The sequence below is a fragment of the Hypanus sabinus genome, chromosome 6, assembly GCF_030144855.1.
Source record: "Hypanus sabinus isolate sHypSab1 chromosome 6, sHypSab1.hap1, whole genome shotgun sequence".
NCBI lineage: Eukaryota > Metazoa > Chordata > Chondrichthyes > Myliobatiformes > Dasyatidae > Hypanus > Hypanus sabinus.
In genome coordinates, this window is record NC_082711.1 from 16,035,650 (window position 1) to 16,050,520 (window position 14,871).

Here is a 14,871-nt window from a genome sequence, read left to right on the forward strand (position 1 = left end):
AATTGCTACTTAAAATCTACCACTTCATTCAATTGTGCAAATATTTCTTAGAATCAGTTTTATTTAATAACACATGTGCTGTCTCTTCTGTAATATCTTATGATGCAATTGTAACTCAGATTGTTGTGAAGAATTGATGTTTATGAATAGTGAGCTATGATTGGTTTTGGTGATGAGATACCTATTACATCATAAATAATTGACACTAATACATGTCATCTTTGTTGTTTAACAACACTTTGATTGTTGCCATTACCAGGTTCTTTAATCAGCCTGAATGATGAAGGCAAGCTTGCTAAGTTCCTCTTTCACCACTCTGTCTATCTATAATGCTGAATGCTGCTTTCAACAAACTCTGCACTTTTACTCCTAGATCCCACTGTTCTGTTAGACTCCCGATTTGTTCTACAGTTTGTAGTGTGATATCATTTAACAAGCTGCACCATCTCACACTTATCTGTTTTGAAATCACTTTGCTGCTCTTCAGCCTACTTCCCTAACTGACCAAAATCACACTGTAATGCGCAATAATTTTCTTCATTGCCAACCACACAAATCATTGATATGCATAATGAATAACAAAGGTCACAAAACTAGCCCCTGCAACACACCACTGGTTACCCGTCTCCATTCCAAGAAACAAAGCTTCAACCAACACCCTTTGCTTTTTACCTCTGAACCAATTTTGAGTCTACCTAACCTAGATTCCTTGGAACTTAACCTAGCAGAGCATGCTGCCATGTGGAGCCTGGCCAAAGGCCTTGCTAAAGTCCAAATAGGCAACATCCACTGCCTTACCTTTATTTATCCTTTTAGTACCTCTTCAAAAAACCCTTTTTAGGAAAAAAATAAATTACTTCCCATGCCCAAGGTCATGTTGACTCCTCCTAATCAGCCTCTACCTATTGAAATGTTTGTGATCCTGTCCCGTAGAATTCCCTCCAGTAACTTCCCTACCACTGATGTCAGGTTGACCAGTTTGTAGTTCCCTGGCTTGTTCTTCCTACCCTAAACAATGGAATTTTATCTGTCATCTTCCAGTCTTTGGGAAAATCATTAGACAAGGACCTCTGTAATTTTCTCTATAGCCTCCCATAAAATCTGAAGTTGCACATGACCAGACCCTGGGGATTTATCAAACTTAATGTAAGGCTACAAATGCTTCCTCCCTGGTAATATAAATGTTTTCCAACTTGGTCCCCTCATATTTTGAGCAACCATGATTTTCTCCTCAGTATACATGTTAAAAATCCCACCCAGTGTCTATGTCTCAAGACGTAGGCAATCTTGCCGGTCTCAAAGGGGATCTACTCTCTCCCTCACCTCTCCTTTACTCTTAATATAGCTGTATATTCCAATGATATTTACTTTAACTTCCCTGCAAAATCGATCTCATACTCTTTATTCTCCTGAGTTTCCTCTGAGGTGAATTCTTAATCTTTTTATAGTGATCTTTTTATATCTCCTCTCTAACCTCCTAAATCCAGTGCATGCTTCCTTCTTACCAGCCAGAGGAACAGGCTCCTCCTAGACTCTTGATAACACACTCTCAAAAGCCTCCCATTTGCTCCTTTCCTTTCAAACAGGCTTTCCTGATCAACCTCTGCTCGATCCTACCTAATTCCCCCAAAAGCACCAATTTAGGATTGGAACCTGTAGATCAATACAAAGACAGGATTAATCCAATGTAAAGGATTGAATTGTTTTTTAAAAAAGAGTTCTTTACTCTTTGTTTGCAAAGGGAAGTGAACATATTTTAGAATGACTTTAATATATCAGGCCAAATACATTTAAGCAAATCTTATAGAATTAATGTCCTGCCAGTTATGAATGCAATTATGCATGAAATATGTTGTTATTCATGTGTATAGCTCTTGAAAGTTTTATGGTGTGTTTTGATAATAGTAAAATAGAATTGGGAAGTTCTTTGAAGACATAAAAAGAACATAAATCAATTTACTGTTTTAGCACTTCCGGTGTTTTTCAAGACGAAGCTTCAGAACAAGGAGCAGAAAGAGGGGAATATTGCTACATTTCAGTGTGAGTTGACAAAACCAGATGCTCCTGTAAAGTGGAAGAAAGGATCTGTCCTTCTTGATTCCAGTGGAAAGTACGAAATGAAACAAAAAGGTTCCAGGGTTGAGCTAATCATTCATGACTTGAAACTTGAAGATGCAGGAGAATATAGTTGTGACTCAGGGGATGAACAGACAACAGCCTCCTTAAAAGTAAAAGGTGAGCCACCATCATTTATTGTAGTCATGGTGAGATACAGCACTGAATCACTGAGTTTGCACCATCAACCATTCACTTACATGAATCCTGCATTAGTCCCATCATTATTCTCCCCACATTTCTACACACCATAATTTTTGAATTTTCATCAGTCTTGTTATACCAATTGTCCAACTATCGTCTTTGCTGAACTATATTTCACTTTTAGAAAATTTTCCCTCAAGTTGCCACTCAAACAGCCTTGCATTTCTTTGAGGGTAAAATCTTCTATGAACATGAGGCAAGGTTTAAAAATGAAATTTTTGGAAGTATTTGCTTGAAAATATTTTTGTTATATTTAACAGTAGTAATTTGGTGCAGATGGCTTATTACATAAATTGAACGTTTTTAGTGATTGTTTCCACAAACAACCTACTTTAGTATCAGTAATCCTGATTTGTTGGTGTAATTTCACAGTGAATTTGTGTAGTAGTAGGCTTCAAGCATTGCAACAAGTTTGCTGTGATGTAGCCCAAATACCCTCCAACAAATCTTGTCAAGCAGCTTTACAAGATGTGTTGAAGGATATTTGGGCTACATATTTTCAGCAGTCAGAGGGGACGATCTACATAAACACTTTCTGCATTCTGTCGAAAGTTGTTCTTTTAAATGCCCTTTTAAAATTATATACAGTATCCAGTTGTCCATTTGATGTTCATGTTTTAATAAAGCTCAGAATAAAAGCAAAACTGTATGGCATATCACATTATTTTTAGGTAATTATCTAAAATCTGTGACCTCAATTTACTGTTGATCATATTTTTCTCCAGGTATCCATGTTAAGGTGAAACATCACCAGATGTCCATGTTTAGTTCAAATCATTACTCACCAATAATCAGTGACAAAAATCACTGCTTTTTGAACACGGATACATAAGTTACGCTATTTAAAAACTGTTTGCTCTAAGAACACTGTAATGCCTAATGGCCACATAACTGACGCTAGTTAGAAAATGTTTGGCAACAGTCACCTATCTGAATTAAGCAGCATATTGTCCTAAATAAACAAAGAAAATCCCAGCTATTTTCTTAACTATTGTTCTTTAAGAGTTGTCCCAAATAAGCAGCTACCCCAATTAACCAGCAGCCCAATTATATACTGTGTATAAATACTATGTTTATAAAATATATAATGTCAGATTGTTCTAATTTAAAAACTATGAAATTCATGACTCTTTCATTAATATTAATTTAATCTTGAGTTAATTTTTATCGACATTTTTGGTACTCTTAGCCCTGCCTGTGCATTTTAAAAAGTATCTTAAGAATATAGAAGCTAAAGAGGAAAGTACTGCCAAACTTTGTTGTGAGCTTACCAAGCCAGATCATCCAGTGAAATGGAGGAAAGAATCTACTTTGCTTCATCCAAGTGACAAATATGAAATGATGCAAATGGGCTCCACTGTTGAATTGCATATTCATAATCTAAAAGTTGAAGACTCTGGAGAATATACCTGTGATTCTGGTGACCAAAGGACAAAGAGTTGCTTAAAAGTAATTGGTAGGTGAATTGACATTACTCATTAGGTTGTATTATATTCAAGAAGACAGTTATACGTTATGTTTAGCTTGATTATAGAGCATTTTCCTACAGCAAAGGAGGCTGAGAGGTAACATAATTTAGATTAAGACCATAAGATATAAGAGCAGAATTAGGTCATTTGGCCCATCAGGTCTGTTCTGCCATTTCATCATGGCTGATTCAGTTTTCTTCTCAGCCCCAGTCTCCTGCCTTCTCCCTGTATCCTTCATGCCCTGATCAATCATACCTTAAACATATGTAAAGACTTGGCCTCCACAGATGACAAACAAATGAAACCAGTATAGCTCCTTATGGTAACTTGCTGGCCACATGCCTCCGATCTGAAAAACAAGACACCACTACCACCCTCTGACTCCTTCCACCAGCGAATTTTGTATCTGCTTGGCTCAGTCTCCATGGGCCAAACAACCAAATGGGACCTTGTCAAAGGTCTTGCTTTATCTCATGAATTAGCTACTGGCCACTTGTGCCTGTGATGCATATATAGTCAGTATATTCAGAAGGATGGTACTGAATATGTATGGTGAAATCACTAAAACTGATGGTGCTTTCAGATCGAGAAAGGAACCTTCTTTCCCATTGTATCTGCAAGTCTTATCTGAACTGCTGAGCATTTTATTTTTGTTTTTGAATTATGGTTATTATTGTTTTGAGATTAAACTAAAAACCAACCCAAACTACCTTCTCTCATAGCCTTGCCTGTACTTTTCAAGAAAGAGCTTTGCAGTCAGGAAGTTGAGGAAAACTGCACTGCTACTCTGTACTGTGAAGTCACCAAACCAGATGCCCCCATCAAATGGAAAAAAGGATCCAGGCTGCTTCGTGCAAGTGACAAATTTGAAATGAATCAGAAAGGTCCTTGCATTGAGTTGCTTATTCACAAGGTTGAACTTGAAGATGCTGGAGAATATACCTGTGATTCCGGAGATCAACAGACCACTGCCTCCTTAAAAGTCAAGGGTAAGGTGACACCATTAGATTTTGTAAGTCAAGTGGAAATATATATATAGGTAACTTGCTCTTCTGTTCGTATCAAGACTGGTCATTTGTAAATGCTGTCCCTCCCTCCCCACACCGACACCTTTATTTTTAATGTATCTCTTCTGGTCTGGTCGGAACATCCCAATAGGCCAGAATAGAGAACATCACCCTTATTTCTAAATGTAGCAACACAATGCACAGGCAAAGGAACTATACTGTCTATTCAGTGGCTGTACATGATTTCACCCTATTACTGACAGTCTCTTTGCTCCTCTCATTCCCCTCACTCTGAACTTCTGTCATTTAGACTAGTGTAATTTTTCTCCCTCTCATTTCTGATGAACAATCTTTGAGACTGAGGCATTAGCTTGTTTTCCTTTCCATTGATATTGTATGATTTATTATTTCTACTCTTGTTTCAGCTTCCAGTATCTGATGTTTTACTTAGTCCATCCAGACAGCTTATAGAAATATATAGCACAGAAACAGGCCCTCTTGGTCTACTTCATCCATGCCAACTGATGCCATATAGATTTCATCAACACTGTTCCCATTTATCTGTATTAAGCCCTTATCCCTTATCTATGGCTTCCTTATCAAAATACCTGGCCAAGTACCTTTTGAAATCAACAAACTTCTCCCTGCTGTTCAATCAAGTGTTTTAAAACACAAAAGCTAAAAATGTTCTACTTAACCCTAATCAATTTTAAAATGTACCTGGAATAACAATTGAAGAGACATAATTTACAAGGCTCTTTTAAGTGGAAACTGCAGAGTGCAGTAACCTAAATAGCTCTGTCTGGCTGATGTGTCTGAGATGTAAGTAAACGAGATAAATTTGTGAGGTCTTTCTTCAGGCTAAACAGCAATGCTACCAAACACTGAAAATAGATAATCAGACATTGATTTTCTTAGTGAACTTGTTTGAAACTCAAAAATTTGAAGCTTCAGTTTAAAACATAAAATGGGATATATCATCATGTGTAACTCACTGCCTTTTTAGCTCTACCTGTACTTTTCAAAGAAGAGCTTCAAAATAAGGAAGCTGAAGAGGACAGTACTGCCATTCTGAACTGTGAGATCACAAAACCAGGTGCCCCTGTGGAATGGAGGAAAGGATCTAGGGCACTTCAGCCCAGTAACAAATATGAAATGAGGCAAAAGGGTTTCTGTGTCGAGTTAATTATTAATAGCCTAAAAGTTGAAGATGCTGGAGAATATACCTGTGATACAGGGGATCAGCAGACAGTGAGCTTGCTAAAAGTGAAGGGTAAGATGGTAACTTTATCATTAATGACTAACTCATTGTTCATCTTTTCATATGACTTACTTATTTCCTTATTTGTGAATCTGTACCCCTTGAACCCTCTTCCGCAACACTCCCCAGAATACTGTCATTTACGGTGTAAGTCTTCCATTCCCAAAAACGCATCACTTTGCAATTGTCTGTATGAAATTCCATTTGTCATTCCTTTGTCTACATTCTCAGTTGATTTAGATCCTGTTGCAATCTTAGAGAAACTTCTTTACTGCCGAATCACACCATCCACAAATTTAGTAATCATGCCATCTACATTCTCATCTAAATCACGGGGTCATATAACATGGAAACAGGCCCATCATCACAATTGGTTCTTACCATCAGAGATCCTCATTTAAAACTAGACTCCTTTGCCTGCTTTTGGTCCATATTATTCTAAACATTTCCTCTTCATTACCTGTCCAAGTAACTTTAATATACATTCAGTGGCCACTATTTCAGTGGTCCCCAACCACCGGGTCGCAAAGCATGTGCCACCGGGCCATGAGGAAACAATATGATTTAACGATATGAGTCAGCTGCACCTTTCCTCATTCCCTGTCACGCCCATTGTTGAACTTGAACGCACGTGTGGTCATCACTCGCCTAAACGCAGTGATACCCTAGCACCAGGGATCACTGGTTGGCCTTGGGTAACTGGCTGCCTCATGCGGCTGGCGAGAAGTGCTGTTACTATTGGCCTGGAGCACGGACAGATGAGCGCTGCCTCTGAAACTGTTTAGCACACCGAGTGTTCATGGGGAACCCAGTTCTAAAATATTGGCAGACGACCTAATTCGAGCTCAGGGTTTCTTAAGTAGCAGAGCAGCTACCTCGCTGTGATCTACTGAAAGTCATCCCTCCAGCCAAACTTCTGTCGGCCGATAGATCTTACCTAACTACAAGGGGGGCAGATCACATCCTGTTGCACTCCTTGCTCGCTCGGTCGATCGCTCTTGTGGACTGCGGCCCCGGCATGGGGACCTCTGGCCCTTACCTTGTCCTCTCACCCCACCCACGACCAGCCTCACTTGGCAAAGGCATCTGACAGTGGGCTGTCCCAGAGGCTGTCTAATGAGGCAATGAAGCCCTCAAAACTGCTTCAGCACCTTAAGTCCAAGCAACCTGCACTTAAAGACAAACCCGTTGAGTTTTTTGGCGGAAAAAACGTGAGCAAGCAGGACAGAAGCAAGTGCTGAAAACCTCGAAAACTAAATTGCGGAATAGACGGGACATAAGGAACCCCCTTCGGGTATCGCTGTCTCCCATCACTCCTCGAAGGGACAGTCTTGTTGCCGGGAAACAAGCCCAGGGCTCCCACTGATTCAGCGATATTGGTGTCTTACAATAATTTTATACCAATACACCAACAAGGAAAATATGTGCTGTGTGTTTAACATCCAAATGTTACTTAAAATGTTATGATGCTATTGACTTATAAGTGACCTACAATTGACATCACTATAATCATGCGAGGAAAATATGTGCTGTATGTTTAATATTAAATTTGTCAGATAAACCCTTTTAGAAACAAAATTGAGTGTATTAGCCACTTATAAGTGACTCTTAGTTGACTTATCACCTATATTCTACTCGTGATTAACAATCCGCCCCCACCCCCTTCGGCTGGTCCGCAAGAATATTGTCAATATTAAACCAGTCTGCGGCGCAAAAAAGGTTGGTGTCCCCTGCTTTGTTTGATACCTAATATGTGATCTTTTGATGCTGTAGCCCTTCTAATGTGTTGTGTGTTTAGAGATGCTCTTCTGCACACTGCTGTTGTAATACGTAGTTTCAGGTATTTGAATTACTGTTGCCTTCCTGTCAGTTTGAACCAGTTTAGCCTTTCTCCTCTGCCATTAACAAGGCATTTTCCCTCACAAAACTCTGCTACTGTTTTTTTTATGTTTTGTTTTTCACACCATTCTCTGTAAACTCTGGACTCCACTGTGCTTGAAAATCCCAGGAGATCAGCAGCTTCTGAGATATTCAAAGGGCCTTGTCTGCAGTGAAAGTCATTTAGATGTTTCCACATTCTCATGTTTGGGCTGAACAACAACTGAACCTCTTGACCATGTCAGCACGCTTTCATGATTTGAATTCCTGCCGAATGATTGGCTGATTAGATATTTGCATTAACGAACACGTGTACAAGTGTACCTAATAAAGTGGCCACTCAGGTTATCTAACAAACAATATCTTGAATCATAATTGAAGTACATCAACATGAACTTATTGTCTCTCTTAGCCCTTCCTGTGCGTTTCAAAAAAGAGCTTCAGAATAAGGAAGCTGAAGAGGACAGTACTGTCAATCTGCGATGTGAAATCTCAAAACCGGATGCCCCAGTGGAATGGAGAAAGGGATCAGTGGTGCTTCATCCAAGTGAGAAGTATGAAATGAAACAAAAGGGTTCCTGCGTGGAGTTGATCATTCATAGCCTAAAAGTTGAAGATGCTGGAGAGTATACCTGCGATTCAAGGGATCACAAAACATCAGGCTTTCTGAAAGTGAAGGGTATGGCAGTAAAGATCTTTAATGACTAATTTATTCAGTTGTCTCAAAAGTTTTCATTCAGTACCTTACTGATAATTGTTAGTAGTCCCCTTTTCCTTCATTGTGACCTTAGTATTAGCAATATGGAATATTACTTTTGCTCTATCAAATTTGCAGTACAGCAATTTTTGAAAATCTGAATTGCAAGATAATTTCAAGTCAAACTTTTCTTCTGTTTTACATATGAGGATAAAATATATTCGGTTATAATTTGGTAATTAGATATTCTGCACCAGATTAAAACTTTACACTATTAAAATACTAGAGTAAAATTTAATCCAACACAGTAAAGATTTTTTCTGTTACTGACCTGGCAAGTTCTCCACACTGTTAAATATTTCACCAAGTAATATTCAAGTCATTTTAATAATGTCTTAGAGTCATCGCATACAGCACTTTGACCAATTTGTCAATGTCAACCAAGGTACTCTCCTGAGCTCGTTCTATTTACTATCACCCTCTTGACCTTATGAACATACAAATGTCCTGTAATCTCTGTAATTTTAACCCATTTCTATTATTTCCTGAAGCAGCTATTCCATATCTCAATGGCCCGCTGCGTGGGAAAACATGTTTCTCAACTTGCCTTTAAATCTTAAATCTCTTGTCTTAAATTTGATCCCTCTATTTTTCAACTTTCCTTTCCTGTGAAAAAGACCGTGACCATTCTCCTACCTATGCCCTTCATGATTTTATAAATCTATCCATGAGCTTCTGTTGTTCCAGTGATCATAGTTCCATCTGATCTGGTCTTTCCTCATAAGTCTGGCACACCAATCTTAATAGCATCCTTGTGAACCTTTTCTGCATGGTACCCACCTTAGTCATGTTCTTCCATTGTGACTGGATCAGTGGACAATATGCCAGATAGAGACTCAGCAACATCTTGTACTCAGTGCACCATTCATGTTGGCAAGCATGCCCAATACTGCCTTCACTGGCTATCTGTGTAGCTACTTTTAGTAAATAATACTTTGGCCCTTGGACCTTTCTGTTCTACAGCACTTCATAGAACCATGTCATTTACTGTGTAAGTCCTGCCCTGGTGTAACTTGTCAAAATGTGTCATTTCACTACTGCCTGTGTTGAATAAGACTGAAAGAGTGCTCAAAAAAAATTACAATGATTTTCGAACTTGGGGATCTGAGCTAGAAGGAATTGTATAGGTTAGGATTATTCCCTGGAGCATAGGAGGATGAGGGGAGATTTGATAGAAGTATGCAAAATTATGAGGGGTGTAGAGAGGGAAAATGCAAGCACGCATTTTCCACTGAGGTTGGGTGCGAGTAGAACTAGAGGTCATGGGTTAAGGATGAAAGGTGAAATGTTTAAAGGGAGTATGATGAGGAACTTCTTCATTCAGAGGATAATGAGTGTGTAGAACGGGCTGTCAGAGGAAGTAGTGTTTATTGATCTGATTTCAATATTTAAGTATAGTTTGGATAAATACTTGGGCAGGTGGGGTATGCAGGTCTGTTGTCCAGAGGCAAGTTGATGGGACTAGGCAGAGTAACAGTCTGGCATTGACTAGATGGGCAAAAAGGTCTGTTTCTGCGCTGTAGTGCTCCATGACTATGAATTCTACCTGTCATTCCTTTGCCTAGGTTCCGATTTGTTGTAGATCCTGTTGCGTCCTCAGACAATCTTTACTGTCAACAACACCAATTTTGTGAACATCTACTGACTTACTATTCAAACTACCTACATTCATTCCTAAATTATTAAAATATATGAGAGATGACGGGATATAATATTCTGTATTTGATCAGCAATATCGGTCTTGAATCATAACTGAAGTACATCACCATGAACTTACTCATTGTCTCTCTTAGCCCTTCCTGTGCGTTTCAAAAAAGAGCTTCAGAATAAGGAAGCTGAAGAGGACAGTACTGTCAATCTGCGATGTGAAATCTCAAAACCAGATGCCCCAGTGGAATGGAGAAAGGGATCTGTGGTGCTTCATCCAAGTGTGAAGTATGAAATGAAACAAAAGGGTTCCTGCGTGGAGTTGATCATTCATAGCCTAAAAGTTGAAGATGCTGGAGAGTATACCTGCGATTCAAGGGATCACAAAACATCAGGCTTTCTGAAAGTGAAAGGTATTAAAGCAAGCATCTTTAATGACAAATTTATTTTCAGTCATTTTCAAAGATATCATTCAGCACCTTATTGATAATTATTAGCCATCTCTATTTCCTTCAATATAGCTGTTTTATTAGCAATGTTATAACATTCCTTTTGCCATATCAAATTTGCATGGAAGGAAATTTTGGGAGATCAAACAATGCACAACACTTTGCTTTTATTTTGCAGATTAGATTGAAATATATTTGAAGATAATTTGATAATTATTGTGCATGTAGTATGCAGGTGTAGAACTTGTGAACTAAACACCAAGTTAAACCGTAGTCAATGAAGGCAGGATCGCAGTAAGATTAACTGTACTGTTCACTCTTCCACATTAATGTATGGTGAAAACTGTTGATAAAACAGTACAAAATATATACAGTATCTGTTTCCTTCTTGGCATCATATTTACATCATAAATACTTGTAAAAGTAAAACTACAACAAACTATATTACGTTAAAGTCTCATTAAAGTACAACATACAGTCAGAATCTACCTACGCCATCAACAGCTTTAAATACACTTCAACACAAACTTCCAGCAACGCTTTCAATAGCACGAGAAAATAAACTTTATCAGCCATTTATTAGATTATTTACTGTTTACAGCTCTTCATAGTAATTTTTGTGATATTTAGAAACTTCATTTCAATATTTTTGAAAGCATCTTCACTTTAAGGAATTCTTTTACATATGCCTAAGTCCTTTGCACACTATTGTATATCCAGTATTTTATATTGAATTGTTAATGCAGTAGTTATCTGGAAATGTAATACCTGCTGCGACGTACTTAATGCAATCAAAAGAAACAATAGTAACGATCAGCAATATTATTCTTGAATCATAACTGAAGTACATCACCATGAACTTACTGATTGTCTCTCTTAGCCCTTCCTGTGCGTTTCAAAAAAGAGCTTCAGAATAAGGAAGCTGAAGAGGACGGTACTGTCACTCTGCGATGTGAAATCTCAAAACCAGATGCCCCAGTGGAATGGAGAAAGGGATCTGTGGTGCTTCATCCAAGTGAGAAGTATGAAATGAAACAAAAGGGTTCCTGCGTGGAGTTGATCATTCATAGCCTAAAAGTTGAAGATGCTGGAGAGTATACCTGCGATTCAAGGGATCACAAAACATCAGGCTTTCTGAAAGTGAAGGGTATGGCAGTAAAGATCTTTAATGACTAATTTATTCAGTTGTCTCAAAAGTTTTCATTCAGTACCTTACTGATAATTGTTAGTAGTCCCCTTTTCCTTCAATGTGACCTTAGTATTGGCAATATGAAATAATACTTTTGCTTTATCAAATTTGCAATGCAGCATATTTTGAAATAAGAATTGCAAGATAATATCTAGTCAAACTTTTCTTCTTTTTACATATAAGATTAAAATATATTTTGTTATAATTTAGTAATTAGATATTCTGCACTATATTAAAACACATTTAAAATACAAGAGCAAAACTTAATCTAGCGATTGAAAGATTTTTTGTGTTACTAACCTGGCAAGTTACCCACACTATTAACTATTACGCCAAGAAATAGTCAACATGCTTTATTAATGTCGTATAATTACAGCATACAGCACAGAAAATTAGGTCCTTCGACCAACTTGTCAATGTCAACTAAGGTAGCTTACTGAGCTACTTGCATTTGCTATCGCCCTCTTGACCTTATAAACGTCCAAAAGTCTTGTAAACATTGCAATTCTACACCACTTCAATTTCCTGAAGCAGCTTATTCCATATGAAGTGATCTTTTACTCGGCATCCCTTGAAATGCATCTCGTTAGCCCCATGCTGACAGCCACTGGATTCCGTGGTGAGAATCACAACTTTCTCTAGCTTCATATGTCTACGGTGTGTTTGACTTTGGTCCTGCCCAATCTGTGAGGTTGGGATGTCTCACCCACCCAAACCCTGGTTTGTGTGAATGCTGTGTGATTTACTGCCCCCAGACAATTGCCCATTGGAAGAAATGACAGATCGAACACTGCATACAATGAATGAGAAGTATATTTGAGAATTCAAAGGCAACACGAGTGAATCTGCAGATGCTGGAAATAAATAAATAACACAAAATGCTGGCAGAACTCAGCAGGCCAGACAGCATCTATGGGAGGAGGTAATAACGACGTTTCGGGCCGAAACCCTTCATCAGGAGTGAAGTAACATGGGATGGTCAAGGGGGGATAAGAAGTGGGGGGAGGGATAAAGTAGAGAGCTGGGAAGTGATAGGCATGAGGGAAATGGACGAGGGGGAAGGTGGAGAATTATGGGAAATAAAAGAGAGAGAAAGGTAGGGCTGGGGGGAGAGATTATAGTGAGGGGGAAAGAGAAAGAAAGAGAACTAGACTAAAATAATAGATAGGGATGGGGGTAAGGGTGGGGGGGCAGGGGTATCAACGGAGGTCAGTGAGTTGGATGTTCTTGCTGGCAGGAAGGAGGCTACCTAGGCGGGAGATAAGGTATTGCTCCATCGACCTGCGTGTGGCCTCATCTTCTTCCCCTCACCATCTGTGCTACACCTGCCCCCACACTTCTTCCCTCAGCACCACCCCAGGCTCCAGACAGTCCTTTCAGGTGAGGCACCACTTCACCTGCGAATCAACTGGAGTGATATACTGTATCCAGTGCTCCCGATGTGGCCATTTATACATTGGGGAGACCCACCACAGACTGGGAGACCGTTTTGCCGAACACCGGCGCTCGGTCCTCCAGCAGTGGCGGGATCTCCCTGTGACCACACACTTCAATTCCACAGACCACTCCCACTCCGACATGCCTGTCCATGGCCTCCTCTACCGTCAAGATGAGGCCACACGCAGGTCGATGGAGCAATACCTTATCTCCCGTCTAGGTGGCCTCCTTCCTGCCGGCATGAACATCCAACTCACTGACCTCCGTTGATACCCCTGCCCCCACCCCTTACCGCCATCCCTATCTATTATTTTAGTCTGGTTCTCTTTCTCTCTCTTTTCCCCCCTCACTATAATCTCTCCACCCCCCCACAGCCCTACCTTTCTCTCTCTTTTATTTCCCATAATTTTCCACCTTCCCCCTAGCCCATTTCCCTCCAGCCTATCACTTCCCAGCTCTCTACTTTATCCCTCCCCCCACTTCTTATCCCCCCTCGACCACCCCATGTTACTTCACTCCTGATGAAGGGTTTCGGCCTGAAACGTCGTTATTACCTCCTCCCGTAGTTGCTGTCTGGCCTGCTGAGTTCTGACAGCATTTTGTGTATATTTGAGAATGTTGTCTTGAGCAGACTGTTAATAAAGGAAAGAAACTAAAAAACATAAAGGCCCATTATACTGAAACAGTCACATGTTCATGCTGGAGCTCAAATCTTGAACTTGTATGTAACTCAAGCACTGGACCCTTGGTCTGCATGAAAGCACAGATCACCTACTTAAAGGTTACTCGAAATCTTGAAAGGGAGTATTGGTCCTTCCTCCTTGAAACCATTCAACTCCACAAAGCACCATGGGCAACAGGGACAGCATGCACCATCAATCTCCTTCCTGTCCTGTCCCAGCTCCCACCACCAAAGGCTTGTCCACCTCGCATTCCCTGGAACTCAATCCCAACTCTACCATCCTGAGTGGCTGACACCACATTCCTGAGTTGAGAAGCAAAGCTTCTTATTTCGGCTCAAACCCAAACAAGCTGAAAGCAGAACAGACTGTTCTTACAGAAATGCTAAAATGAAATACCTACAGCATAGCAGTAAAAATCTTACCATGGTGTTACACATATATCCACTATCTTCTGTGTGGAAAAATTTGCTCTAAAAATCTCAAAAAACCTTTAAATCTCAAAACTCTTGCTTTAAACATATGCCCTTTAGTTTTCGACTTTCTTCTCCGTGAAAAAGACTGTGACCACTCTCCTTCTGCCCCTCATGATTTTATAAATCTCTGTCCATGAGTTTCTGTTGTTCTAGAGGTCATAGTTGCATCTGATCTAGTCTCTCCTCATAACTCTGGCACACCAGTCTTAACATCCTTGTGAACCTTTTCTGCATGGTCTCCAACTGAATCACATTCTATCTTGCTGACTAGATCAGTGGACAATATGCCAGATAGAGATGCA

The 14,871-nt window shown here is 39.6% G+C and overlaps 1 protein-coding gene across 1 annotated transcript in view; it reads left to right on the top strand.

Annotated features, from left to right (window-relative positions):
- The window catches only part of obscnb (obscurin, cytoskeletal calmodulin and titin-interacting RhoGEF b), a 533,110-nt gene that overhangs the window by 190,467 nt on the left and 327,772 nt on the right, over positions 1-14,871 (top strand). Inside the window, 6 exon segments of the mRNA XM_059971780.1 lie at positions 1,969-2,235; positions 4,511-4,777; positions 5,802-6,068; positions 8,347-8,613; positions 10,485-10,751; positions 11,668-11,934. Coding sequence (XP_059827763.1) covers positions 1,969-2,235; positions 4,511-4,777; positions 5,802-6,068; positions 8,347-8,613; positions 10,485-10,751; positions 11,668-11,934 — 1,602 coding nt within the window.